This window comes from Brachyhypopomus gauderio, chromosome 19 (genome assembly GCF_052324685.1).
Source record: "Brachyhypopomus gauderio isolate BG-103 chromosome 19, BGAUD_0.2, whole genome shotgun sequence".
In the NCBI taxonomy this organism is placed as follows: domain Eukaryota; kingdom Metazoa; phylum Chordata; class Actinopteri; order Gymnotiformes; family Hypopomidae; genus Brachyhypopomus; species Brachyhypopomus gauderio.
This window is the reverse complement of record NC_135229.1, coordinates 7,971,221-7,998,839: the sequence shown is the minus strand read 5'-3', so window position 1 is coordinate 7,998,839 and position 27,619 is coordinate 7,971,221. Positions and strand designations below refer to the sequence as shown.

Below are 27,619 nucleotides of genomic sequence, written 5' to 3'. Positions count from 1 at the left end.
TACAGTGACGAAGGGTCTGCAGAGGTTTACAGCCTCCTTTGCTTCACAGTAGAATAGAATAGAACAGAATAGAATAGACTAGAATAGAACTAGGGTCCAGTAGGGGACTATAATTAATGGACAGAATTAATTAAAATACATCAAATTTGTTAAAAGAGGATGTTTATAAAAGAGGATAGCATGTCAATGTGCTGAGTTAATTAAACTGAATTCAATTCAGTTGACCAATTACATGGTAATCCACGTATAATCCATGGATTTTTGAGGGCGTGTACTTAGCTTGAATGTGTTCGGCTTCCTGTGATCGTGACACGGTTTTACAGCTCTGCCTCGTGATCACTGCTGAGAACATCTTGGTCAGTACACACATGATCCTGACCAGCAGAAATGCTGATACAATAGTGCATATTTATGTCAAGTGCCACAGTAATGAATAAACAGTTGCAGTAGCAGTTCAGCTGGAAAACAGACAGCTGTGTTGTTAGCCTTTATTATTATTTAGTGAATTTGACCTGTGTAGAGCGTCACCTGTGACATAATGCTATAGTGCTTCGGGTCACATGACCTTCCGTGCGAGAGCAACCTTGCCCTTGGTTAATAGAGCTATGTAAACAGGGTTGATTAAAATAGTGAAATTGATTAAAAATGAAGATAATTAAATGTAGTTTGTTTTGTATGCCTGCTATGAGGAATGCTATATGTGTATGTTATAGTGAATACTACAGATGTAATGTATGTATGCTGATGTTTTTGTGACTCTGTGGTGTGCAGAGTTCATTTAATGTGGCTGTGCTAAACGTGGGGGCCCCAGCAGCAGGGATGAACGCGGCCGTGCGCTCGGCGGTCAGAGTGGGCATCACTGAGGGCCACACTATGTTTGCAGTTTATGACGGCTTTGAGGGCTTCAGCAAGGGCCAGGTAATAATGTGCACCTAGTACAGGTAACACCATACTGTACTCCTGTACATTTACTACAAGTAAAACTACACTGCACAGCTGTACATCTACTAAAGGTAACACCACACTGTACACCTGTACATCTACTAAAGGTAACACCACACTGTACACCTGTATATCTACTACAAGTAACACCACACTGTACACCTGTAAATCTACTAAAGGAAACACCATACCATACACCTGTACATCTATTACAAGTAACACCATACTGTACACCTGTACATCTACTAAAGGAAACACCATACTGTACACCTGTACATCTACTACAACACCATACTGTACACCTGTACATCTACTACAAGTAACACCATATTGTACACCTGTACATCTACTAAAGAAAACACCATACTGTATACCTGTAAATCCACTAAAGGAAACACCACACTGTACACCCGTACATCTACTACAAATAACACCATATTGTAGACCTGTACATCTACTAAAGGAAACACCATACTATACACCTGGCTACATGTAATACTACACACCTAGTACACGTAACACCATATGAACACCTAGTGTACAATCGACTACAGCTATTACCATACATACTGTCTGTATATGTACTATAGGTAACACCATTCTGTACACTTGACTCCAGGTAATACTCCATACCTACTACAGATAACTTCATAGTACACTTGACTACAGGTAATACTGCCCATATACAGCATATATACCTGTATACCTAGAAGAGCATGTAAGCAGTCAAACTCATGCATGATAATCTCAAGCAGGAGTGCTTACTTTAAACTGCTTTTTCCTACCCACAATCCCCTGCTGTACTTCACCCTGTCAGGCCCATTATTAGTGCTATCTTCAAGGCTGGCTGCCTTTAAGTATAACTGTATGGCCGTAGAGCTGACATACAGTCACATTGGCAGTGTGCCTACTTGTTCTCTAGTGCAGCCTTATTAGGGCTTCTGGGGATTGTAGTTTGCTGCATGCTGATGCTAGTCATGCATGCAGTATGGCTACTTGCTCTCCAGTGCAGCCTTTTCAGGGCTTCTGGGAATTGTAGTTTACTGAATGCTGCTGTCAGTATGGAAACATGTGGGTTCTGTAACCGGTTTTTAAACAGCAAGAGATTCCCGAGATATATGCTACACAACATACGAGCTAATCGCAAAGATTTTGTAAGCATTTTGATTTTGCACATTTGAAAAATGCATTGCTATGGCAACCAAAAAAGGATAATTGAACATTTTATAAGAAACGTCTGCCAGGTGTTGTCAAATGTACAGAACAGCAGATATGAACGTGTGAATATCTGCTGAGGTTTACTCCAGCATTAATAAAGACCATGGCTGTGGTTGACAGGCATTTCTTTCCCACTGTTTTCCCCTGTATTTATCATGGGCAAGTCTTGTAATGTTCTCGATGATCCAATCAATCAGTTATTGATGTGCAGTGCTGCTTGAAAGTTTGTGAACCACCCAAATATGGTAAAAAAAAATCTTATGAAATGAACTTCCAAATCTCACTTACTAAAGCAGACCTTCCAAATAAGGGACACAAAGAAAATATATATATAAATTTTTTTTATTCAACAAAGTTAATTTCTCTCTAATTTCTCCAAAAACTGCTAATAACTCTTGTAGTTAGTAGCTTGTGGCACCTGCTTTTGCAGCCATTACTTCAAGTAAATATCTTCTATAACTACAAACGAGTGTCTCACATCTTCTTTTTAGGATTTTTGCCCACTCCTCCTTGTGGAACTTCACCAGTTGAGAGAGGATAGAGGAACATCTGACATGTACCACCCACTTCAGATCTTACCACAGCATTTCTATGGGATTGAGGTCTGGACTTTGACTGGGCCAATCCAGAATGCAAATCTTCTTTCCCTTAAGTCATTCCTTGGTAGTTTTTGCTGAAATGCTTTGGGTCGTTGTCTTGTTGCATAATCCATTTCCATCCCAGCTCCCTGAATAATGGCAGGATTCTGGTGTTATAGGTCTGGGAATGTATGAAGTTACCCAGGTCCGGTGCAGAAAAGCAGGCCCAGATGTTCACATTTCCACCACCATGCTTCACTGTTCTTCTCTTTATATGCAGTGTTGACTTTTCTCCAAACATGGTGCTTGTTATGGTGGCCAAATTACATTTTGGACTCATCTGTCCAGAGAATGGACTTCCAGAAAGCTTGTTGTTTGTCCAAGTGCTCTCTGGCAAAGTTTAAACGTGCAACTTTGTTCTTTCTTGAGAGCAGAGGATTTTACCATGAATGCTATTTGTATTTTTTTTCACCTGACTGTAGACGCATGTACATTTATCACAGATGCTGCCGATGATGTGTGGGTTGGCCTTTTACCTGAGTTATTACTCAGTATTCTGGTAAGTTTTGATGGCCGTCCACATCTGGGGAGAGTTGCGGTGATGCTGAGTCCCCTCCATTTGTAAATGATTTGTCTTACAGTGGATGGATGGAGCTGGAATCTTCTGGAGATGGTCTTGTAGCTTTCCCCAGACTGAAGGGCTGTCACCATCTTCTTCCTGATGTCTTCAGATGTCTCCTTTCCTCTGGCGTTGTTGATCTGTGTGCTTTATGCCTTGGCAAAACAGTGGTTTGGTTGGTTTCCTCTCCCTTTTAATCAGTGTTTTAATCAGGCTCAAATCTTTTCCCAAGGATGTCTCCTTTGATTGGTCCGCTTAATTGATTACTTGAGCACGCACATGTGTTTCACCAGCGTCTTTTACCTAATTGACTTCACCAATGCAATTGCGGTTCATTTACATGCTCTGATTCCACGTTTCATGTAGTCTGCTGACAACTCACATATTTCCCTCAAAACAAGTAGATGGAATTGAATGAGTTGATGAATATAAACCTGATGATATGATATTAGAGAATCATGATAAATAAGAGAATCATGATAAAACAACAAGAAAAATGTTAATTACTCAAGGAGTTCACAAACATTCGAGCAGAACTGTATGTATTAAAGCCAGGTGATATTCAGTAGGGCAAACCCTAACCTGAAGGGGAATCTGTTCTTTTGTTTATCTATGAGAAGGTGTGTGAGGGAGTGTGTTTACCATGGACCTGCAAAAAATTGTTATTCTGTATTTGTTTTGTTCTTTTGATATTCATCTCAGATTAAAGAATTCAAGTGGGGCGATGTTGGCGGATGGACTGGACAGGGAGGGTCCCTGCTAGGGACAAAAAGGTGAAGTATTTTTGTATTGATGCACACTCACATATGAACATGTAATGCTCTGACATACATTAAATGTATTTGCAAAATATTAATAACCTGAGTTTTTGTTCTACATCTTTTTCAGAACTCTCCCAGCCAAACACATGGGTAAAATTGCTGAACAGATGAGAATTCATAAGATTCATGCTCTACTGGTCATTGGTGGATTTGAGGTATATTCTACAGAATATTGTAGCATATTGTAAATACATTTGTAATGTTAATACCATATACTTATATAAAGGTGTATTTGTAATTTGTTTCTTCTGCATAGTGATATTATAGAGTGTACTTTGTTCCATATCAGTGTTTTGTTACACTTTTGTCTGATCATATAATCATTTCAACTGGAAAATGCTCTAGTGAGTGATGGGGTTTCAGGATTAGACCTGATACTTGACATTATGAGAGTGGTGTGTCTACCCATTAGACTGTCCATGTCTAAGACATCAGACGAAAGGCTACAACTGTCCTCACTTCTGTCATTCTCTCTCTCTCCTCTTCTATCACTCTGTCTCCTTCTCTCTCTGCAATCTCTTCATAACAGTGGGTGCGACTTTACGACCTGACCCACCCTCACAGCTCCCTGAAGTCTTGTTACTGAATCTTACCCATAATCCCTTGCTCTGACTGCAGGCCTATCTGGGTCTGATGGAGCTGCTAGCGGCTCGATCCTCATTCCCCGAGCTTTGCGTTCCTATGGTGATGATTCCCGCCACCGTCTCCAACAACATCCCGGGTTCGGACCTGAGCATTGGGGCAGACACCGCCCTAAACGCCATCACCGCCGTAAGACTACAAACACTCAAGCCACAGTGTGTTTGTGCGTGCTTGTGAGCGTGCGCACGTGTGCATGCGTGTTCGCATGCGTGGGTGTCTGTGTAAGTGTGAAAGTGTTTAAGCCAGAGTTAATTTTCACCAAACACATTATTATTCTATAAACACCTCAGTGATGAGCAGAGAAGTGTTAGGGCACCATTCGATGTTTTAGCAATGGTGTAATGACCATGTATACTTGTTTCTACATCTCTTATTAAGCTACAATCAGAGAACACAGGAAATATGACACAAAATAAAAGAAAACACATTTGTTTTATAACCAACTGGTTTTTACAGCCAACATTAGTGTGACCTCCTTTAGAACTATGTACATATTGAACTCATTTGGGCAGACTGTCCTGAGTGTCCTGTACATATTGAACTCATTTGGGCAGACTGTCCTGAGTGTCCTGACTGTCCTGAAATGTACTGGTGCATTTCAGGCTTCTTTCATTTCTAGTTCTTATTAGATTTGGTGTTTTCCTGTTGTTGCTCAAGTGTAATGGGAGGTCACTATAAATACTTCCCTTGTAGAAGTGTTTTTTTTTTCAAAATATTTTGTTGTTTAATTTTACTTACACATTTCCTGTATTTTCTGGTTGCATTCTAATAAAATAATAATTATAGATGGTCATTAGCATTGCTTAATGAATGAATGAATGAAGCTTTTTCACAATAGTAAAGTCGTGTAGAAGGGATGGGAAGTCGAGAACACCTCGTCATGGAATTTAATTACTGATGCATACTGTATGTGAATAAAATATTTGTGAATTTACATTGTGATATTAGTGATATTTGAGATTTGATATTATATTTATTATTTTGCATTTCACTGAAAAACAGGATTTTGTAATCCTGCTTTGTAATGTTTCTTTAAGAAACATTACGTGTCACGTCAACAAGCCTTTGTCTTGTCATTGCTCTTTCTCAGTTAATGTCTCCCCACAAGTGCACGACAGCTACCAGTCTCTGGGGACATGTGCAGTCCCTCTGGGGACATGTGCAGTCCCTCTGGGGACATTTGCAGGAGGGGACTTGAGCTCATGATCTGCTGACAGCAGATCCGAACCTTCAAACCTTTAGACAGAGGCACCACTCCCTGACACCTAGATGAAAAGGCCTTTGAAAGCAGGTTTCTTTCAGCATCACAATTTGTAACAAAATCCTTTCTCTTTCTTTCCTTTCTATCTTTGTTTCGTTCTTTCTTTCTCTCGCTCCCTCACCCTCCCTCTCTTTTTTCCATCAGCTCTGTCATAATAAAAGTCCCGGTCCTCAGGGACCAAGTGTGAACTGTAGATTAGTCTCTTGGTGCAAGAGATCAGTGTGAACACAGTGGCCAGCTAGTTTGGCAGGGTGCCAGGTTCCCTACCGCGGAAAATGCAAGATTTGAGTATCTGTGCTTTGATTGGCTGTCACTCATTATTTCACAGAATGTGATTGGTGTTCATGATTTCTGGTCAGTTATGTGTGTTTTGTTTTAAGGCTGTGCGTAAAGTCTTTGTATCACTGTATGTGTGTCTGTGTGTGCATATTTGCAGTATGGAAACTATGGTTGTCTAAGTAGTGAATGTATTGTGTGTCAGGTCAAACACAGGCAGTATTTGTCTATATTTGACTGAACATTCAACTTCAGTAGTAGCTTCAGTCTAAAATCTTCTTGCTAATGGAAACAAACGTGCTTTAATTGTTTGATTATGTAATTATTAAGTATGTCTACTTGTGCTTGTGTGTGTGGGTGTTGAGCAGGGTGTGAATGTGTTCAGTGGGATGTGTGTGTTAATACTACAATCATACTACATAAACATATGCAGTTCTGCCTATCAAATACCCAAACTCTCAATGCCCCACTAATGGGATGCCATAACCACATCACAAAACCACAGTCCAATTATTTTATGACTGATAATGCCGAGGTCCACAGAGCTGCGCCCCCTAGTGTTGGAAGAATGATATACAGTTGATTCATGATGCTTCTACCCTCAAAAACACAGATAGAAAAATGCAAATGAATACAAATTAAATATGTATAATTATATAACTCTGCTGTAGGTCATTTGCCATTTATCATTAAAATGATATTATTTGGCTTGTTTGTTTACATATTTGCTCATCTGTACATGAGTGGAAGATCTAGAGCCATTAGGGCTGTAACTAACGCTCCATTTAACCTGGTGCAGCTCCACACACTAGCTGAGCTGTATGTTTTAGTTGCTGCGTGCTGGAAGCTTTTTGATGGTTTGCTACAGCTGCTGGAGGCTTAGTCCACCCGCAGGGATGTGCCTAACCACGTACATGCAGCCTGCCACCCTTAGCAACAGTCTCCCTGGCACAGATGTTAGGATTTAAGCACACGCTTGATAGAGGAGTTAAGGCATGGTGCAACAGCACCCCCTGGAGCCAGTAGAGAGCACTGCAGTGGGAGATGCATGTGGTCTGTTCTTTTCTTACTCTGGCAGTTATATGCAAATTTCTATTGAAAGGATTCATCATACAGGTTGGCTAGCAGGTAGCAATAGATTACTACAACTGACAATAAAGACATGGGCAGGGTTTTTTTTTCAGTAAAAAAGTAGTGTAACTGTAAAATGGCTCTGGAGTTATTGCAGGTTTTCCTTGCGTTTACTGTGAAAGTGTTAGCAATGTCGTCACAGGCCTCAGCACAAAGTGGTGGGTCTGAATACCAGAGCAGCTCTGCTGTGTCCAAGTCATCAGACAGCTGAGATAATACAGTAGACTGATTTGGAAACACAAACACACACACACACACATGCACACACACTCGCATGCACACGTACATGTACAGTTTTCTCATGGGGAACCTACAGAATGTTCTAGAAGGACAGAATGTTCGTGTTTTCTTATCAGATGAACATTTGGTCTCAGACACCACCTCACCACCCAGCCCACACACACAAACACACACTCATCAGTTCAGCCCCATGTTAAACAGCTAGATTTGAAGATTTGTCTCTTTTCTAAGTGCTTGTTTGTTCAGGTTCTGGCGTGTATGTGTGATCATGACAGTGTTGTGTGTGTGAGTGTGGTAAACATATGCCCATGTTGTTGGAACATACCACATTTTCCTCAGATGAGAGCTCTTCACAGAGCTTTGTGAAAGACTGACAGAGTGATATGAAAATATTTTATTCAAAGACAATACATTGTTTTTACAATCTAAGGACGCTAGACCGATGTTTATGTATGAGAGAAACTGTGTATTTATATTCTCATGAACTGTGTCATCCTCTTGGGTGCGTGTGTGTGTGTGTGTGTGTGTGTGTGTATGTGTGTGTGTGTGTGTGTGACAGACGTGTGATAGAATAAAGCAGTCTGCGAGCGGGACGAAGAGGCGTGTGTTTATCATCGAGACCATGGGCGGCTACTGTGGTTACCTGGCAACCGTGGGGGCATTGGCAGCCGGAGCTGATGCTGCCTACATCTATGAGGAACCCTTTGATATCAGAGACCTGCAGGCAAGGCAGCTGTGGTTGGGGGGTTGGGGTTAGGGCTGGGGTTGGGGGGCTGGGGTTGGGGTTAGGGCTGGGGTTGGAGCTGGGGCTGGGTTTGGGGTTGGGCTTGAAGTGTAGAAGAGGTCTGGGATAACAGAGGACTCTCAATCGCAGATGTGCTGTATGGACGTCATTCACTCCTGCACACAAAATACCCCCCTGTGTCTGGATACCAACAACATGCCCAGTGTCCATCACCTGCCCTCAAATAGCTGTACCTATATTAGGATGTCAGGGGCGACCTACATAGACTCACGCGCACGCACATAGCTGTGTAAATATTCCAAGGTGTTAATCTGTGATTAGTCCTGCAGCTGTTACAATGCATGTGCAGGAAGCCTAGCAGATGTCCCGAGCACACACTCCAGCTGATTAGATTAGACTGACACTGAAAGTTGAGCTAAGTGAACTGTCTGGTAGCGAACACGATACATGAGGGGTTTGTGTTTTCAGTAGTGAACGAGGACGCCCACGCTAGGGTCACAGTAGTGAACGAGGACGCCCACGCTGGGGTCACAGTAGTGAACGAGGACGCCCACGCTGGGGTCACAGTAGTGAACGAGGACACCCACGCTGGGGTCACAGTAGTGAACAAGGACGCCAACGCTGGGGTCACAGTAGTGAACGAGGACGCCCACGCTAGGGTCACAGTAGTGAATGAGGACGCCCACGCTGGGGTCACAGTAGTGAACGAGGACGCCCACGCTGGGGTCACAGTAGTGAACGAGGACACCCACGCTGGGGTCACAGTAGTGAACAAGGACGCCAACGCTGGGGTCACAGTAGTGAACGAGGACGCCAACACTGGGGTCACAGTAGTGAATGAGGACGCCAACGCTGGGGTCAAAGTAGTGAACGAGGACGCCAACGCTGGGGTCACAGTAGTGAACGAGGACGCCCACGCTGTGGTCACAGTAGTGAACAAAGACGCCCACACTGGGGTCACAGTAGTGAACGAGGACGCCAACGCTGGGGTCAAAGTAGTGAACGAGGACACCCACGCTGGGGTCACAGTAGTGAACAAGGACGCCAAAGCTGGGGTCACAGTAGTGAATGAGGACGCCAACGCTGGGGTCACAGTAGTGAATGAGGACGCCAACGCTGGGGTCACAGTAGTGAACGAGGACGCCCACGCTGGGGTCACAATAGTGAACGAGGACACCCACGCTGGGGTCACAGTAGTGAACAAGGACACCCACGCTGGGGTCACAATAGTGAACGAGGACACCCACGCTGGGGTCACAGTAGTGAACAAGGACACCCACGCTGGGGTTGCGTAATGTCAGCGTTCCCTGTCCGGTTCTCCTGCTTCTCCTCCAAACTTGCCAGTATATTTAGCAATGTGGACTATTTCAGGAGTTTACAGCACAAGAGGGGGTGAGAGAGAGACAGAAAGGGAGGGGAGGGAGGGAGAGAGAGAGAGAGAGAGAGAGAGAGAGAGAGAGAGAGAGAGAGAGAGAGAGAGAGAGAGAGAGAGAGAGAAAGATAGACAGATAATGGGGGAGAGAGAGGAAGAGAGAGAATGACGTTAACGTGAGTTTTTAATAACTGCCTCTTCCAGTGCAATGTAGAGCATTTGACAGAGAAGATGAAGACCAGCATCCAGAGAGGCCTAGTGATCAGGTAGCTAACACACACACACACACACACACACACACACACTCTGACACACACATACATACACACACACACACTCTGACACACACATACACACACACACACACACACACTCTGACACACACATACATACACACACACACACACACACACACACTCCTGCAGCTGATTCATCTTAATGAATTTTGGTTAAGCACTCTACATTGGCTTTGCTTGCACTTTCTTTGTGTTGTTTGTGTGTAGTTACTCATATTTGCATTTGCTTACTTAATTATTTTGAGGTTTATGTGTTTACGATGGTGTGTGTATATATATATAAAATAATTGGAGTGGATTTGCTTCATTAATTACATGTGTGTGTGTGTGTGTGTGTGTGTGTGTGTGTGTGTGTGTGTGTGTGTGTGTGTTTTGCAGAAATGAGTGCTGCAATGAGAACTTCACTACAGACTTCATCTACCAGCTGTACTCAGAGGAGGGCAAAGGAGTGTTTGACTGCAGGAAAAATGTCCTAGGACACATGCAGCAGGTGTGTGTTTATACTTACAAATACACACACACACTCACTGATGCACACTCCATCAATTATTCATTCATGCAAATTCACTCATATTCTTGCACTCACATCTCTTAATTTGATTATTCATGCAAAATGTATTCAAAGGCACACATATGCATAGAACTGTGATGCGCTGCAGTTGAATATTAAATTAGTTCAGAGTAAGAGGTCATTCAAAGCTCCCTGTGTGTCACTGTGAGACCTCTGTTACTATGTGTTTCTGGCTGTTTCCGGCCTTTTGCTGTAGTTTCTTTAGCTACAATATTCTGTGGTGTTTCAGGGTGGAGCGCCATCTCCATTTGACCGTAACTTTGGAACGAAGATCGCAGCTAAAGCTATACAGTGGATCTCCAAAAAACTGAAGGAGTCCTATGTGGAAGGTGAAGACACGTACAGATGCGCACACACAAACACACACACACTTGAGTGGGAAAAATACTGAGGAATTATTCCGAGTACTGATCAATACACTGAGAGCGGGTCGTGCCTTCTGTTCATAAATGGAAGAGTGACTGTCAATAGTGGGGTGGGGAATGGAACTCACATAACTGTTGCCGAGCAACCTGGGCTTAGCGCCAAAGGGATGTACTCCCCTTCATGGCTGGAGTTCAGGGGTCATGGAGAACGGAAGGAGGCGGGGCGTCAGAAGCCATCACCCCGAACAGCAGCTACTTTAGCTGATGCATAACACACATACGTTAATGCATCCACATAATCAATCGCTCTTTCCCTCCTTTCTGCCTTGCGCTTTGCTGGAGATTAGAGGAAGGTAAATCAGCTTTGTTTAAGTCCCAGCAAGTGACACCATTTCGTTTGTCGAAATCTGTTGGTTTAAATGTGTCGACCTGCATGAGTGTGAATGTGCAGGACCAGTCTGAGGTTTGGACACACCTGAATCAATGTATGTGTTTTCATACAGTTTGATTCTAAGACAAATGTAAATTGTGAATTGTTGATGGCAAAAATGTCTTCATGATGGAGAAGTGTTATAGAACTGGCCTTGCTAGCCTTGAGGCTTGTATAGAACACAGAAACCGTGTAAAACTGTCAAATCTCAAATCTGTTATTCCATTATTTTGGTCCCTTTATTCTTTCTCTAAAATGCATAAAATTATACATAAATACTGTCCAGATTTTGACTGGTATGAAGGCATGTGGGATGTGTGTGCAATCTTGTGTCATGTGTAGAGCTGTGTGACACTGTCTGTTTGTGCAGGATGCATGTATGTGTACAGGCCTGTGTGTAACCGCGTGTACATTTGTGTGTGTAGGTCGTGTTTTTGCTAACACTGAGGATTCGGCATGTCTGCTGGGAATGCGTCGCAGAGCTCTGGTCTTTCAGCCCGTGACCCAGTTGAAGGACGAGACAGACTTTGTGTAAGACACCACACACACGCATGAATGATTCGTTCTTAATCTTCCTGTTATGGAGGAGGTGGAGTTTCCTGTTTGGCAGGGAAGCACAGTGTTTGTTTAACTATGGTGGAAAGGCCTGGATCACGAACTAAGAAAAATATACATCTTTCACATAATTTTAACCAACTAGCTGTTTACCTCTCAGCATTTGCATAACTGTTCCCAGACACTTGTATCAGTAGTTTTATCAAAACCTTGGAATCATATGCGTGTCAGTAATCATACATTTTTGTATAATTGCATATGTACACATTACATACATACATTTATATACATATTTTAGTAGTTATACAATTGGCTGTTTCGTTTGGTTTGTATTTCTCCTTCAACACCTCCTTTATACCTAGTACCTTTATACCAACAGTTTTTTGTTTAGTTTGTGTAGCTGCTCATTCATGCGAATTGTCGGCCATTTTGAGCCTGTTAGCTTCACACGCACGGCTGTCGCTCCCACAGGCACCGCATCCCTAAGGAGCAGTGGTGGTTGAAGCTCCGCCCCCTCATGAAGATCCTGGCCAAGTACAAGACCAGCTACGACGTGTCCGACGCGGGCCAGCTCGAACACGTTGTCGGCCTGAGGACCGTGGACGAGCACGGGAGAGTAAAGGAGGAAGAGTGAGAGTGAGTGAGGAAGAGAGAGCGAGCAAGGGAGAAAGAGGAAGAGTGAGAGAAAAAGGGAAAAAGTGAGAGTGAGTGAGAGAAATGTAGGTATGTAGGTAAAAGGCGATGAGGGAGAAAGAATTCGAAAAATTAACCAGACAACGAGAAAGTCAAAGTCTGAACGAAGAAGACTGCAGGGCGATATGTTTTATTTCATTAGTTTATCTGGCGTGATCATTTGTACCAGCACCTTCACAGAAATATATTATGACCTTTGAGTGTATAAATGTAGAAGTGTAGCAATTGCCTCTTAAATACCTCTAATTAGCCAGACTCGGCCTGCCGCCGATGTACTGTCCAGATCTCCCTTTGCACATATGAGATAGCTTCATGTGCTATAACCTCATAGATGCTTCTTGCGCACAGGAAATAGTCAAAATCGTCACTTTGAAGAGATTTATAGTGAACAAAACTAGCCGATGTTCCTCTTTCCCGACCTGTGAAAGTGTGTCAGGTGTGTCGTTTGCACAAGACTACTGTGGCCCCTACGCTGCTTTCCTTTGCACCTTGCTGTATGTTGTATGCTTAGCCAGAAACTATAGAAGTATTTTGTTCTAAAGCTGGAGTTGTCTATGTCAGTAGCAGGTGACTGTTGTGATGTGAAATGTGAAAACCCTACCCCAAAACCAAACACAATCAAATAATTTAAAGACATAGTATATACAATCTTATTCATAATATTTAAAAGCATAGACCTAACCAGACCTAAGATGAACGAATGTAGAATGTGGGTGGACCAGCTCGGGTGTAAACGTGCAGTCAGGATTGGGCTCAGAGGCCCAGGCCAGGGTACTGCAACATTACACCGTTTGATTTGCCAGTTCGACTCGAGGTAGTTTGGATGCAAATCTGAAAGCTTGCTTCATTTGTACACTTCCAGACTGGACTGGAAACCCTAACTAGTGATAGAATATATATATATATATATATATATATATATATATATATATATATATATATATATATATATATATATGAGATTTATAACTATTAATACTGCACTTCTAAACTGTAATACACCACTGCAATATTATTTTCTGATGTAAATTGTGGTGCATGTTTATTTATGACCATAACTGCACTCATTAAAGGACAATTAAAATGTTATATGCAAATGTATCATTTATTAGAGCAGTCATACACACTTTTATTCACTTCAATAAATCTTCCAAAGTCTGTGTATTTAATTATGAGGCAATGAGCCTGGTAAAAACAAGACCTAAAATGTCATGACCTTTTCATGTTGTTAACAACTTAAATTCCCAACTGAACTGGCCCACTAGCTCTTGCTAAACACACATTCCAGTCTGAATCCATGCAGGAAAAGGTAGTCCATGTAGGATTCAAGGTAGTTCAGTTATCAAAACCTATCAAATACACCACCATTATAATCAGCAATGCTTGTTAAAACCCAGCAAGTTTGATGGAGTCCACCTGGAATATGCAATATTCAAAGTAAACAATATTTTCTGCAAAGTTCAGTCCCGGCACGGCACACTGTGGTTTTCTGTGCTCAGTCACATGTAACACACAAAGTGCTGTGCAGTTTGGCTGATAAAACAGATGTCGGAGCAAACTGAAGGAACGGACAGCTCACAGTAAGTTAGTGCTGGAACGGAGAGCCACAGGCTTAGCTAGCTAGCTCAGTGTGTGTAATGGCACATGAATTACACATTGCGTCTTGTGCGTTGAAAGCATTTTTACAATGTAAAAACGGACAACAAACATTTCACTCCGACACGGCAATATGACACCGATTTCAGGAGAAATGGTGACTACACAATACTGATAAAGGCCAACTAAGGAGAATACACCGTAAACTCGCTTTAGTTACGGCCTTTGTGTAATTCTGCTTGTTCAAGTTCGTTTTCATTATGTCCAATTGTGAAATGGTTCAAGTTGAAAGCAGACGACTCTGAGGGGATGTTTTGCAATCACAAGTGTACATGAGGCGTCTGAGTGAATTTCTTCTGATTACGGTAATCAAACTTATGGCTATATGCTGGTACTGGACTGGTTAAGTTTCTGAACAATTCAGAATTTGTTTGAAATCCAGGAACATGTCCGACATGACTATCTAGGAAGTAAAACTCATCAAAGATATAAATAAGCAGAAGACACATCTGGGTCTACTTGACTACCCAGGATGGGTCTTTCTTTATGCCTTCATTCTCTGGACCCAAGACAGCTACGCCACATGTACTCTGGCCAAATCCAAGATACCTACAGACAAAAGAGGTTGAACGTTAAGATTGCTGCCTGTACACCACCTACTGCCACTGGCCTACAGACCCCTGCATTGCTGACCTGATGTGCTTCAAAGCTGTGGCTCCTGATCTGGACAGGTTAACAAAGCTGATTCTGAGAACTTCACAAGCCTTAATGTCTTTGCATGGGCCGTTGTTGTAACTGTATACCTACAAGCTGAATCGATGAGGAAGACGTGTCCAGTGGCGCAGCTGGAGTGTAAACGCACCGGCCAAACATCGGACCAATTGCTTGGCTGTATTTACATCAACCAGCCAATAGGATCTTTGATCCATTTCAACACAATGGCACTTATTCATCAAGGCTGTGTACAAACGTGTGCAGACACCCTGAATGACAAAGAGTGCAACTGCATTCAGGTGAACACACAACTATGCCTCATTTACATATTCACAAATGACACGCCTTTTATTTAAATTACATACATGCTAATTCATGCAGTGACTAAGGTAGCACTGTTTAACCAATAAAAGGTAAGCAGGAAATAGCATGTGCATGTTCAAAATGGAGGACAAAAGGGAATCGAGTAGATCCAAAAGGAAAACCATTTGATTAAAGCAGTTAGTGAATATCCAGGTCAGATGACATGTCGACGGTAATCTGATAGAGACAATATTGTTCAGATTTCCAATCTGCTCCAACTCCAGTCTGATCGAACATCAAACTGAATTTGATGAACAAGGAATGTGTGCACTTGTTTGACCAGATCTCATGAGCAGTTTTGATGAATAAATGCCATTGGTTGGAGAGGTAGAGAGATTCTCCGTGTAAAGGCTAGTAAAGCTCGTGTAATGGCCGCGTTTACGGACGCACGTCCTTACCGGCCGGCCACGTCCGTGAGGTTTTTGTGCGTAACAGCGAAGAGTCTCTCTCTGTGCGTCTGTTTCACCTCGTCACTGATCCCGCTTAAAAAGAGGCCGAAACCTGAAACACGGAACAGATGAAGGCAGATGTTCGCCAACGTTCACAGAGCCCAACACCTGTATGTGTGGAGACATATGTGCACACAGAGCCCAACACCTGCATGTGTGGATACATATGTGCACACACAAGAGTTCCAACTGTGATGACGCTTAACATCTAAAGAAATAAATGAGTGTTTGAATCTTTGCATGTTGCACGGGTATCTGATGCAATGTTTAAGAAATCTTTTTTCATGCTAACTTCTTATACTCGCATGGTATTACCCACAAACAAACATTGGGGCTACTTTTACAAAAAAAAGAAGGAAAAAAAAGGTGCATCTGACCTTTGTCTGAGGGAGCGATCGGAGCATCCACAGTAGAGAAGACGGACAGTTTAGCCTCGTCCACGTCCTGCTGTGTGAACTTGCCGTCATACGCCCACTCCACACCTTTACGGAATGCAGCCAGCGTCTGCGAGCAGTTTGGGTCTCTGTGGGAAAACAGCAGGAAGGGACAGTACGAACAAAAAACTGGTGTAGAACTTTTATAATGATGAAAAAAAGAATGATAAAGAAACCTGAAGAGGAATGAAGACTAAGAATAGACATTACTCCATGATGGCTACAATGGATTATGACTAAGGGTTGTTGCATGGGGACCATGGAACATGAATATATTATACACAAGACAGCAGATGTAATCATTTCCTGATGGTGAGATATCAAACTATGTAGAAACAAAATTAAAATCTGCAGATTATGTTTGCTGCAGATGCAGGTGAGACAGATAATCTCAGATAATCCTAGGGACTGGGTGGGGCTGCAAATGTCCATGTAGGTTTGAGATTATTTAGAAGCTCATAAAGGCGTGTTGGCTTTGCTGAATACATATTTCATGTGGTGAAAAGAAATTTAGAAAAGTAATTATTTCCCATCATTAAAATTCAGTTTCATATTGTGCATGGCTGTTACCTGTATGAGTAAAAAGAAAAAAGGCCGCCTCCTCCCATTCGAGCTCCGCCCCCATAGGCTCCGCCCTTCTCTCGGATTTCTCCATGCAGAAACTTGGCAGTCATCAATCTTCCTAGAACACACAGGCTGAAAGAAAGAGTAAATAAAAAAAATTATTTAATTTTGAGGTCAATGGACGGTGTGCGCGCGTGTGTGTGTGTGTGTGTGTGTGTGTGTGTGTGTGTGTGTGTGTGTGCATATGTGAAGTCAAATTTATTTGTAGAACACTTTTTATAACTGTTGTCACATAGCAACTTTACACACGGAGTCCCTGGTGAGCAAGCTAAAGGAGACACTGGCAAAGGAAAAACTCCCTAGAGCATGAGGAAGAAACCTTGAGAGGAACCAAGACTCAAAGTGGTTGGCAACAGACAGCACAATAACAAATGTTAAGCAGCAAACACTAAAATGTGTGCGCGCGCATGTGTTCGTACCTGGCATAATCCTCATGTGTGAAGGGAACCGTACGTACGCACTCACTAGCGAAGTTGACAGGGAATGGAAGTTCAAAGTACGTCTTCAACTGGCAGGGCTTAAAATTGGGCTCCTAAAACCACAACAGTGTGGAGTTAGACACTTAAAACCGTTCTAGTGGAATAACGGCATATGTTTATGCACGCATAAACATACCGAGATGAGTTTACGGCTAGCGACTGATCCAGTAGGGGCGTGTGGGTCCAGCGGCCTCTAAACAACGAAGACAAGGGTAAAAAGTGGGAGGTTTAGATATTAAAATCATGATCAGTTTATTGACCGCTTCATCAAAAACGTTTATCCGACCAAAAAGACGTGACGTGAACACGTTGACTTACCTCAACGATAACTGGTCTGACTGGTTTTCGCTCTTTCCTGGTGGAGGCTATGTTGTCCATGAACCTCTCCATCTCTACTGTGGCGTCTGCCATTTTCTGAGGAGTTGCATTCACTGCACACCTTAAATGGAAGAACAAAACTATGATATTGCATAGATTACCACAGGCTGTGTGTGACATGTAAATGAAATGTAAATGAAGCTAGTAAGTTCAGCACACTGCCATTTAGGGCTCATGCTTTGTTGTGTTGTAATGTTGAGGTGTGGGTGCTGGTAAATTGTGTTTGGTCTTGGTGTGGTTTTCTGGGGTTTGGAACATTGGGAAGTCTCAGCATGTTGGAAGGTGAAATTAGCACAATGAGGTCATCTGTAACTCACACTTTGCGCATTTTGGGGTGTCTAGTGTATTGGGGTAAAAAGAAGGAGTGTAGCACGGCTGATTGTTCATTTGGAGACATGATAAGGTACCAAGAGGTGTACAGATTAAGGCTTAAGATTAAGGGGTGATGTCTTTGGTGCATCAGCCTTGGAAGGTGTCCAGATGCACTGGGACACAACGTCAGTGTGTAATCTTGTGCAGTGGGACTGTAGTGGTGCTAAAACACAGAGAGATCATAATGCAGGTAGGGCGCTGGCACCTCATGTTATCCGCATTCAGGAGATGCCGCTTCATTCTGGGCAGCTTTCGTAAAACTGATGTCACATCAGTCATCTCTGCAAGTCTCTTCATGAACTTCACCTGAGGGGGAACAGACACACTGCTGTACTTGGAACAGTTTTAAATAATAATTTTTATTATTATTTCACAAGCGGACACACATGCAGAAGTACTAGTTTAAAAATGAAAGTGTTGTATGTAGAAAGAGGTTCTAATATGAATAGTGCACTTTACATAAATATACTTTCGTCTACTGTGCTTTATCATCTCTTTCCTCAGGTGTTTGTTATAGGTATTGCTTACTGTCTTTTTCTCAGGTATTGTGCATAATTGGGTTATAGGAATTGGCTACAGTCTTTTTCCTCAGGTGATGTGTATACTCAGGTATAATAATGACTTGGCATAATTGTTAGGTATCATGACTTTCATCTAGTGGTTTTTCCAGCTTAGAGTACCTTGTGTTCAGGACTATCTATACTACCTTGGAGATTCCAAGCAACTACGTAGCACTTTTGTAAGTCGCTCTGGATAAGAGCGTCTGCTAAATGCCATAAATGTAAATGTAGAATAGATTCAAGTAAAGAGTTCCTGAGAGGTATCAAGAACAACAGACCCAACACCCACATTGGACACACAGTGGACAGCCTAGACCTACACACAACCAGCAGACCAGTCAGAGGATCTTAGTTTGGGAGATGGGGCAAATGGGAGTTGTAGTTCAGAAAGCTACTTGGGTAGAAGACCATGCAGGGTTTTGAAGGCTAACTGAAGAATTCTTGTCTGCACCATTTCAGCCCAAGGCTCGAGAATTAATTGTGAGTAAATGTTTGGTCCCAATGTTCAAATCCAGAAAACACCATGGTGCAGATCTCACCACGTCAAGGCACAACAGGGAGAGCTTAGCCAAAGAAGATATCAAAGAACCTCAAACACAAATCATAAACCCTTCAAAAATGTCCTGATTTGACAAGTTCCTTAACCAGGTATATATGTACCCAATACAATCTACCATTCAGAAAAGAAATTCTTAAGCACCATGTGACCATGTCATGTGACTAACCTGGGTCATACCACTAAAGGTCTCTTGCAGGTTAGCAGTAGGTGTGAGAGATCGAGCCGCCCGTGTCATTGCGTACATGTGACCTGAAGAAGCGATGCCATTGGACAGTTCCTGGGCTGCCATCATCACCAGCACTCTCAGCCTCTCCTCATCATCAAAACGAGGACTGAATGAAACAAATCAGAAAGCACATTGAAAACTAAAACTAAAACAAAATTAAAAGTTTGCTATATCCAAAATGTAAAACAGTATCCAAAGTCTCACAACCAAAGAACAAAAATGACAAAGATAACACTCATAATACCTACAATATAGTAAAGAGACGCCAGGTTCAATTTATCAAACCTACCACCAGATCTGACGTGATGTTAACATGAAACAGAGCTGTAGTACATAAATTGTAGTATTTCACCATTTATGTTATATATGCTGTTCAGTTTGTCCTCATTTGCATAAGACCTTAGAGGTTCATAAAAACACTGCTATCTAAAGCCAACACCACCTGACCTCATCTAATGGCAAATCTCCCAGCAAGAAGTTAGTGTGGATTGGATGATATTTTCTCCAAAAATGTTTTGCAAGTCATCAACAAAATTCTTCCCATGCCCCTTTTAGCTTATTGACAAATATATTTGGAGGGAGGGAGCATGATGGTAAACTATGGAAGATAGCAGGAGGGCGCAAAGGGGAAGGTGACTTCAGAATGCCATGAACATCCTCCAGAAGAAATGTAATTGTAGATGTTGGAGAAAGAAACTGAACTGATGCAAGCTGAAAAAGTTATGACCACCTCAAAAAATATACACACATTACTTCAAAATCCTCATTTCAAGTACTGACCCACCTGTTGAATATATCACTCCACAGCTGGAACATCTCGGGTAAATTGCGCTCCAGACAAGAGGAGGTGAGCAGAATGCCCTAGCGGACGGAGACAGAACACACCAAATGTCTACCTCACTGCCTCAGGGGTACAGGGGTACTTTTCCTGAATCGTGAAGAACAGTTCAACCAAAATGCCAACAAGGATAGCAATAAATGAAGACAGTAGCCCTCAATTACCATAATTTAATCTACCCGACACTAAATACAGGTTTTCATTCATTTGTATTGAATAAAGCAGCACTTTTCTGCTAAGGGTTTACCTGTTCATACAGGTCAAGGTCAGCAATGTCTGGGATGACCTGTGGGGTCACGAACATGCCTCCGGTCTTAAGTTCCATCCTCTGGGCCTGTTGCCGATAATCCAGCCCTCCAGAGCCTAACCTGAGATTAAATAATACCAGATTTAAAACCAAATAATCAAACAAAACAACCTCCCTACAAAATATGTAAATTTTCCAGCATATCCTCAAACAATCCTAATTCAGTCAGGTGCAAAATAATCCCTCCTTTTATTATACTTCTATCTCCTAGTACCAGAGGATCTCCAACAAAAGAAGCCCATGTGTCGTGTCTCACTTGGTTATGACGCTGCAGAAGAGGGGGACGAACATCTTCAGGTCCTCCGGAAGGGTGTTAAGGTTACATACGGCGCGGAAGTACACCATGCCGTTAGTGGGCTGTTCGCAGTACTGCACGGGCACGCCTCCTGGAGGGAGAGGGGCGGAGTTACCGCTGCCTGTGTCGTGCGAGCGCGCGTGTTGGGCGTGCTGGGCATTCTGGCGTTTACCTGCGGTACCCATCTGCACCGGCGTGTGGGGTATGGTGGGCTCGACGTCCGACACCTTCAGTGCAGGTAAGCAGGAAGAATCTTGAGTTGTGCTCTGCTCGGAGAGTAGCTGCAAACCTGAAACCGTTCATCTAGAATCATCTCAAATGTTTACGAGACAGTGGGCTCAAATAAACACTCGGCTAATGTTACAACAGCCTGGAACAAATGATCAAGTGATGTGCATTTATTTACCCAGCAGCCAACATCCTGCCCAGAGGAATTCAGTATGTAAACAACAAACTATCATTGCAAGTGGACTCGTTAGTATGCATGTGTGCTCATGTGTTCATACCCTTTTCATAGATGTCTTTACGGTCAGTGTCGGTAAGGGCCTGGACCTTTTGCTGGAGTTTCTCGTGCTCTGCTAGGCTCCGTTTCTCCAGGTACTGTTCATCAGGACTCATGGACAGGGTCAGCTTGTGGGGGTTCTCCTGAAATACATCCACCAATCAGCCTTTCTGCCAGTTACTGTGAGGCGGGGTTCAGGCTCTCTCAGGTTACAAAAAGATTCCTTATTACGGTTCTAGTCTGACAATAGGAAATGCAGTTTCAGTAGTCAGACAGAACTGCACAGTCTTTGTCAGCTCGTGTCCATCAGCTGATCAGCAAAGCTCAATCTAAGTCAAACCTTCACTACATTTGAAATCACTGACTGATTTTAATATGACAAACTGACTGATGCAAGATTGTCTCTGATGGATTGCTTTGTAGGATTTTTGAGTCAGCGATCAATGAGGGTTTTATCCCACACTCACTTTCTGCTTGTTTTAATCTGGTTAACATTAAATACAACTGACTTGAGTGATGACCTTGTAGTGTGTTGAACTGCATGTAACCTTTGAATGTTTTGTTCTGATCACTTCTGACCGTCCGATTAGCTGACTGGTTACCTTAAAGTAGTGCTGGACTTTGTCCTGGAGGTATCGGGGGTTCTCCTGCAGACACCGCCTGAACCTGGAGACACTCTCACTGACCTTCAGCAACTGCACAGGGTCCCCGTCATGGTTCCAGCAGGACGCAATATACTAGACACACACACAGATGAGGGGAGATAACAGAGTGAGTACAAATAATAATAATAATACAGTGACTGTGTGTGTGTGTGTACTCACAGAGGCAAGAGCCAGGCCAAAATTGGAAGACTGGTGTTTCATCTGAATCTCAATCTTATGAAGCAAGGCCTCGATGCGCTCTTCTTCAAACCCCGTCCTGCAACCGTTCCCATCCACAGTTCAGATTCAAAACGCCTTACCTTACACATACTGAGATTCCCAAAATCTAATCTCTAGCAGCTTATAACAAACTCAAAATACATCAACATTTTAAATAAATAAATACAAATGAAATTATATATTAATAATATCAATAACATTGAAATGCATTTAGCTTCTAACAAACAATTAAATATCCTAAACTTAAATCCAGTCAAGCGCTACAAGACTCAACAAGGCAGAGTTTGTTCTTACGCGATGATGTCATCTAGGGTTTGTCTGATGATCCCTTGAACCCTCTGCAGGTCCTCCTCTGCCATTCCCTGCAGGCCAATACTGAAGAAGGCGTCACGGGTGCTGCCATCATACCTGTGGAAGAACACCATTATTACTCTTATTTCAACTGAACAGTCACAGTCAATTACAGTTGCATTACAGTGCAAAAGACACCTTAACATGCAGCTGAACGTATTGAGTATTATATATAATGGGACAGAGGCGGTGAAAAGGTTCTGTACAACAGCATCTTTGGTGCAAGAGTGCACAACTGCACACTCGTGTAAATTTCATACCCGACTACAGAGGAGAAGTCTGTGCCGATCTTGGGTTCGATGAGGGCTTTGTAGAAGGGAGAGTTGGGGCCAGAGATCATGAGAGAAGAGAGGATGCTCAGAGTGAACGCCTCGAACGTGTCCGTGATGCTGTACGGAACGGGCACACGTGCACAAGAGCATTCATACAGCGATACGGTTTCTTTTTCTTCAAAACACTGTATAATAATGCAAACAAATACGAGGAGTGAGACGTGTGTGTGTGTGTGCGCGTGTGAACATGCAACTCACTCTCCCAGCAGGTAGCTCACACACAGCGTGTTCTGTTTTGCGGGATCTGGAGCCAGAGCATCGGGGGCGCAGCTCACGTGAGCTTCCCTCTGAACAAGTCGACACATGTGAATTAAATGAGCTCCTCCACAAAACCTTGTGAGCATGTGTTAAATTGATTTCTCCAAGCGCCGTAACGTTTTCATCGTTCACGATGTGTGTGTGTGTGTGGGCGCACGTGCACGTGAAACTAACCGGTCTGTCCCAGTGGGTCTGGGCTGGGACTGCGGTGTTTGGCTCCGTTCTCTGAAACGTGGACAGCGCCTCCTCTTGAATCTGCTTCAAATGCTGCTCCAACGGTAGATCTCCATACGTGAAGAACCTGTTTAAAAATGAGGGAAAAAATAATAATAATAAAAAAAAAAAACAACCAGACGAGCACTCGAACCCTTCACCAGAGGTAACGGTGTGCCTGTGTTTGGTGTTACGGGGGGCCGGGGGTCGCGGTGCACCCGTGTCCCGTCACATCGAGGGCGGCTGTACCTGGCGTTGCTCGGATGGTAGTGCGTAGAGTGAAAGTTCCTCAGCTGGTCCCAGGTGAGGTCAGGAATGATGAGTGGTTCTCCACCCGATACCACGGAGTACGTGTGGTCGGGCAAAAGCTTATTCTGCAGGTGCTGGGCATATAAACTCTCATTATCTGACTACAAACACACACGCACACACACACAAAAACAAACAAAACAAACCCGTTAGACGAACTACTCACATCCACTGCAGGCTGTGACACTTTGACACTATTCCGACAGCCAAAACAGATTTGAAATCACTGGTGACAGCATTTTATTAGAGAAACAGATCTGGCACAGGCCAGTGACCATAGCAGCAGAAGGGGGCGGTTTGATGTATGCAATAGAACCAGTGCAGATTACTGAACCAATAGAACTGGGCCAGTTCACTCATGTTAGGATGGTAGTATGTGCACACTGCACAGTTGACTCACAAAAGCCCCCTTCATCTCATTGAAGACCACCCCTTTAAACACCAGCGGAGACGACGGGTCTGTGGGGTTCTCGTTTTCCAGACGCCACCCTTCCTGCCTGAGACACAGACACAGACACAGACACTTTTAAACACCACGTATGCATCCACATGTCTTACTGTGTACTCGGGCCAGACTGGACAAGTGTCTTAAGCAGACTAAAGATAGTCAGATCTGTTTTATCAGGGGTCTTTTTGCAGGTGCACACCACCACTACGAGCTACTTGTTTTAGCGTTTTGTTAGTATGCGTATTAGAGTGGCACCATCAAACCACTCAAAATCAGGGAAGGACGTTATGCAAATCACACAAAGTATTGTTACGGTTAACATACATCCTTTACTATGGATGAAGTTCTCACTGTTGAATGTGTCTGGAGAGGCAGTACACATAAAATCTGAGTTCTGCTCCTACAATAAAATGTGTATCACTACACAAAAATTGTCAATATCTCTGGAAAGCATTTTTGTAAACAATAGCCCTTATAATGTGTTAATTCTATTAATGTTAATGCTATCCAATTAATCACTATTGGATAGTCACAAACCAGTATCTTAACAGAGACATTATGGACATCTTTCCTACTCATCAGCTAATACACGTCACCACATCTGAACTAAGTGGAAAGTACAGATTCTTCGCAGTAGAAAGTCACAGCCGATAACCGAGGCTTTACACCTCCAAGGTGAATTTAGCTGGTTCCTTAATATACTGTAGGTTACAGACATATTCATGTCTCCATCTCGCTCTGGCTAAAACACGTTTGGGTTGGATCCGAGCGTCCGCAATTCAAACGAGCCACTTGGCAGCTAACGCCACTGAGGAGGGAGACGACCGGTCATGTTGAATCAGCCATAACCCGGCTAGGCTTTAGCGCACTGTGTGGATTTGGGCGCCTACTCCTGAATCTGGCCCTTCACATGTGCACGTGGTAGACATTCTGTACCAGAAGTCCAGTTCTCGAAGGGAGGGGAAGAAGACGGCATCCAGGTAGACGGACAGAAGGTTCTGGAAGTCTTTGGCGTTTTGAGTGGAGAACGGGTACATTGTGTAGTCACTTGCTACAAAGGAAGAGGCATCAGTTAGTTCAGACTCACACACTCACACATGCATTAGAACAGGAAGGCATATACTTCAAAGATCATGGTGTAGTGTCTACATTGCTCCAGAATAATAATCCATAATCACAGATTATGATAAAATGGTTCATAAGATATGGATTCAGTTATCATTAAGCTAGTTGATGTTCCCAGGATAGCTTCGCTAATGACATCTTACTTCTGTGGCAGTAGGCTGTTTTGTAATGAGAAAGCAAGCAATAAATTGGTTAGGACATTTTTTTTTAGCATACACTGTGTATACCTCCTGTCCCATACATTATTTAGATCCAAAAGATGCATTACTGACATAACTGCTCACGAAAACCTTGTGAGGATCAGAAGGGAACAGCATTCTGCTAGAGCCAGAGTATGCAGGGAATATCAGAGGCTCAGGGCTAATATCTCAATACCACCACCTCCCTGCAGGCCTGTCAGAAGCTCCTGCCACAAATTCCCAGGTTTGCGTATATGAAAGGAGCTTAGTGTGAAGACCAGTATTCATTCAAGGCTACTGCGCCGCAACACGTGAACACCTGCCTGGAGGAGGTACCTGTGAAGGCGTTCATGAAGGTGGAGAGGGAGCGGTTCAGCATTTTAAAGAAGGGATCCCTGCAGGGGAAGCGTCGGGAGCCACACAGGACCGTGTGTTCGAGGATGTGGGGAACCCCCGTGCTGTCCATGGGCGTGGTGCGGAACTGCACACTGTAAACACACACGCACGTGCAACGTTTCATGCCGTCTCTGGACACCACTGCAATTAAACACACACACAAGCATGTTCACAAGCTCAGGCTCGAACGCACACAAACCTAAAGAGGTTGTTGGAGTCATCTCTGGCTGCATGCAGGTACTGTGCTCCTGTGACATCATGATCGAGTCTCACAGCTGTCAGGAACAGGTCCGGTACCGCCGTCACCTGCACACCCGCACAGTTCATCAAGATATTACTGTTTATTAGACACCCATGCAGCTGTTTAACACTTCCCCATACATTACTGCTCTAGAAACCACAGGCAATTCCTTAAAATCATATTCCTTAAAAAATATACAATATAAAACCTGGCGTATGTGCCATATATGGAGCTTTTTCAGTGTCACCAGAACCTGAACATGAAAACATTATTTCGGGGGGGGGGGGGGGGGGGGGGAAGCCTGTTAATCAGGTATCCAAAAATGTTAAAATTCAGGTTCGGGTCGAAATTCGGGTTGGGGAAGCATCCGGGGTACTTAGGAAGAGCAAACAAACTCTGAGCTAATCGAACTGCATCTGGCCAGTACTGAACAGCACTGTAGAGTTAAAGGATTAATTATTACAGATTATCTTCATCAGTGAATGTCAATATAATTTAGATGCCCATTTTCAGAGGCAGGCGGCGTGTCTGGACAGCAGATGCCCCAGTCAAGCAGCACCGGCCACACTAAGTGCCACAAGGTGCCATTTGTGGGATGACATCGTACCTGCCGGACGGTGAAGCCGTGGATCTTCTGGCCCACCCCGTACTGCAGGGCTCGCTCCGCAGCCGACGTGCTGCTCGGCCGACCCACCTCCCGGTTCCGCACCCTGAGGACAAGCAAACGGCACTTTAGCAAAAGTGCCGACAAACATCATGTCTGGCTTGGAAGGGGAACCAGAACGATCAGCCGCAATACGGAGACATTGAACTGGAACTTCAACAAGGACGATCTTGAACAAGATTAATTATTAAGCTCGTAAAACGTTATTTGTCCTGCCGAGAGTCTCAAATGGATCAACATAGTTTGTCCTTTGCATCCATTCTACAGTAGAATACGCACATATACACACACACAGCTCACCTTAAGTATTTAAGTTTGGATAAAAACGTTTTACTTTGCCGAAACATTGTGAAAACGTCCACTCACTTTCCCTAAAACCACTCTATCCTTATTAATAGTTTAATCGTAAACGACCATCTCAGTAAAACAATAATCAGTCTAAGGTCTTAGCTGCAGTATAACGTTCTCCTTCCATGCCAAACGTTGTGGCGTTCGCGCATGCGCACTGATCAAGAGCCCTGCCTCGAGATAACGCTGCTCCCTATTGGTTAGCTTTACAATAAAGCTCTCTTCTGATTGGCTACTTCATCCAACGTTTAAAAAATATAATAATTTGGTAATGAATTGCCGGAATTGCCTTGCACGTGTTGACCGGCGTCCTGCAAAATGCGTTTGCAAATGAAAGAGAAAAAAATGCAATATGATTCTCCCGCTTCTCTTTGAACCTTTCAACGTTTACAATGCTTACAAGTACTAAGTATGAACAGC

The 27,619-nt window shown here is 43.3% G+C and overlaps 2 protein-coding genes across 3 annotated transcripts in view; one reads left to right on the top strand and one right to left on the bottom strand.

Annotated features, from left to right (window-relative positions):
- LOC143483306 (ATP-dependent 6-phosphofructokinase, platelet type-like) overlaps positions 1-13,668 on the top strand; it is a 24,384-nt gene extending 10,716 nt beyond the window's left edge. For both annotated transcript variants that reach the window (XM_076982141.1, XM_076982139.1), the window contains exons 13-22: positions 772-918; positions 4,060-4,130; positions 4,246-4,333; positions 4,797-4,949; positions 8,288-8,452; positions 10,050-10,111; positions 10,520-10,631; positions 10,942-11,041; positions 11,933-12,038; positions 12,534-13,668. In XM_076982141.1, the coding sequence (XP_076838256.1) occupies positions 772-918; positions 4,060-4,130; positions 4,246-4,333; positions 4,797-4,949; positions 8,288-8,452; positions 10,050-10,111; positions 10,520-10,631; positions 10,942-11,041; positions 11,933-12,038; positions 12,534-12,696 (1,167 nt within the window). In that variant the 3' untranslated portion in view covers positions 12,697-13,668. The remainder of the gene's footprint in view (positions 1-771; positions 919-4,059; positions 4,131-4,245; positions 4,334-4,796; positions 4,950-8,287; positions 8,453-10,049; positions 10,112-10,519; positions 10,632-10,941; positions 11,042-11,932; positions 12,039-12,533) is intronic.
- A 170-nt stretch (positions 13,669-13,838) lies between these two features.
- On the bottom strand, positions 13,839-27,354 carry pitrm1 (pitrilysin metallopeptidase 1). Its single transcript, XM_076982138.1, has 27 exons — positions 27,152-27,354; positions 26,795-26,897; positions 26,146-26,252; positions 25,887-26,038; positions 25,183-25,297; positions 24,199-24,295; positions 23,739-23,899; positions 23,451-23,577; positions 23,217-23,305; positions 22,947-23,075; positions 22,630-22,743; positions 22,276-22,372; positions 22,054-22,188; positions 21,456-21,594; positions 21,122-21,238; positions 20,911-21,040; positions 20,595-20,715; positions 20,294-20,370; positions 19,450-19,615; positions 18,370-18,470; positions 17,733-17,853; positions 17,551-17,607; positions 17,355-17,467; positions 16,882-17,007; positions 16,255-16,400; positions 15,827-15,929; positions 13,839-14,960 (listed from the first exon to the last, which is right to left on the bottom strand). Exons 1-27 carry the CDS (start codon positions 27,196-27,198, stop codon positions 14,867-14,869), a joined length of 3,084 nt encoding a protein of 1,027 aa, XP_076838253.1. The 5' UTR covers positions 27,199-27,354; the 3' UTR covers positions 13,839-14,866.
- Positions 27,355-27,619: the final 265 nt, after the last annotated feature.

Excerpts from the sequence above, each read along its gene's own strand:
- pitrm1 (XM_076982138.1), bottom strand. The coding sequence starts at position 27,198 with ATGTTTCGGCAAAGTAAAACGTTTTTATCCAAACTTAAATACTTAAG. Across the intron at positions 23,076-23,216 it reads GTGAGCTACCTGCTGGGAGA|CATCACGGACACGTTCGAGG; the intron begins GTGAGTTGCATG and ends CGTTCCGTACAG. Across the intron at positions 17,468-17,550 it reads CTAGCCGTAAACTCATCTCG|GAGCCCAATTTTAAGCCCTG; the intron begins GTATGTTTATGC and ends TTGTGGTTTTAG.